Raw genomic sequence first — 562 nt, 5'->3', positions numbered from 1 at the left:
CTTTATTGGAACACCCATTTTCATTGCTTTTCACTGACGTCACTCGATCACTGACCTCTGACGCAAAGAAGGCGGGATTAGGGAGACAGCTGGACTTCTTCCTCGCTCTGCCTTCCTTGGACTCGCTGGCACAGTACAACTGCCTGGCCCCCTGGCTGACTTGGTGTTTCCATTGGTCAATCTTTCCATGGAGGCGGGGGATGACTTGACTCCGCCCACACAACGGGCGTGGCTTCCCAGCCCTTGGGCCGGGCTGGAGTGTGTTCGGGGTGGGGGGTGGGGGTGGCGCGTCCGCCATCTTGGGTTCCGCGGTAGCGGTGGCTGCGGTGGGGCGCCGCTTCTGGGGAGTGGCTCATCCCTCCCCCTCCCCCCACCACGGCTCGGTGGCGGCGGCTCCTCCCACTGGGGGGAGGAGGTGGCGAGGTGGAGGTGGCATCTAGGCCATGGCGGCGACTGCTGCTAACCCGGGTGAGGAGACGGCGGGCCGGAGAGCCTTTAAAGGGGGAGGGGCTGGAGGGACTGACAACCGGGGAGACCGCGGGCTGCGCGTCGGCGGCGGGGG

At 65.8% G+C, this 562-nt stretch overlaps 1 protein-coding gene across 1 annotated transcript in view; it reads left to right on the top strand.

The window, feature by feature from the left end:
- Positions 1–317: 317 nt before the first annotated feature.
- The window catches only part of Arnt (aryl hydrocarbon receptor nuclear translocator), an 80755-nt gene continuing 80510 nt past the window's right edge, over positions 318–562 (top strand). Inside the window, exon 1 of the mRNA XM_013015002.1 lies at positions 318–468. Within this exon, the coding sequence (XP_012870456.1) occupies positions 444–468 (25 nt within the window). The 5' untranslated portion in view covers positions 318–443. The remainder of the gene's footprint in view (positions 469–562) is intronic.

The sequence above is a fragment of the Dipodomys ordii genome, unplaced genomic scaffold, assembly GCF_000151885.1.
Source record: "Dipodomys ordii isolate 6190 unplaced genomic scaffold, Dord_2.0 Scaffold26, whole genome shotgun sequence".
Classification (NCBI taxonomy): domain Eukaryota; kingdom Metazoa; phylum Chordata; class Mammalia; order Rodentia; family Heteromyidae; genus Dipodomys; species Dipodomys ordii.
This window is presented reverse-complemented; position numbering and strand designations above follow the sequence as displayed.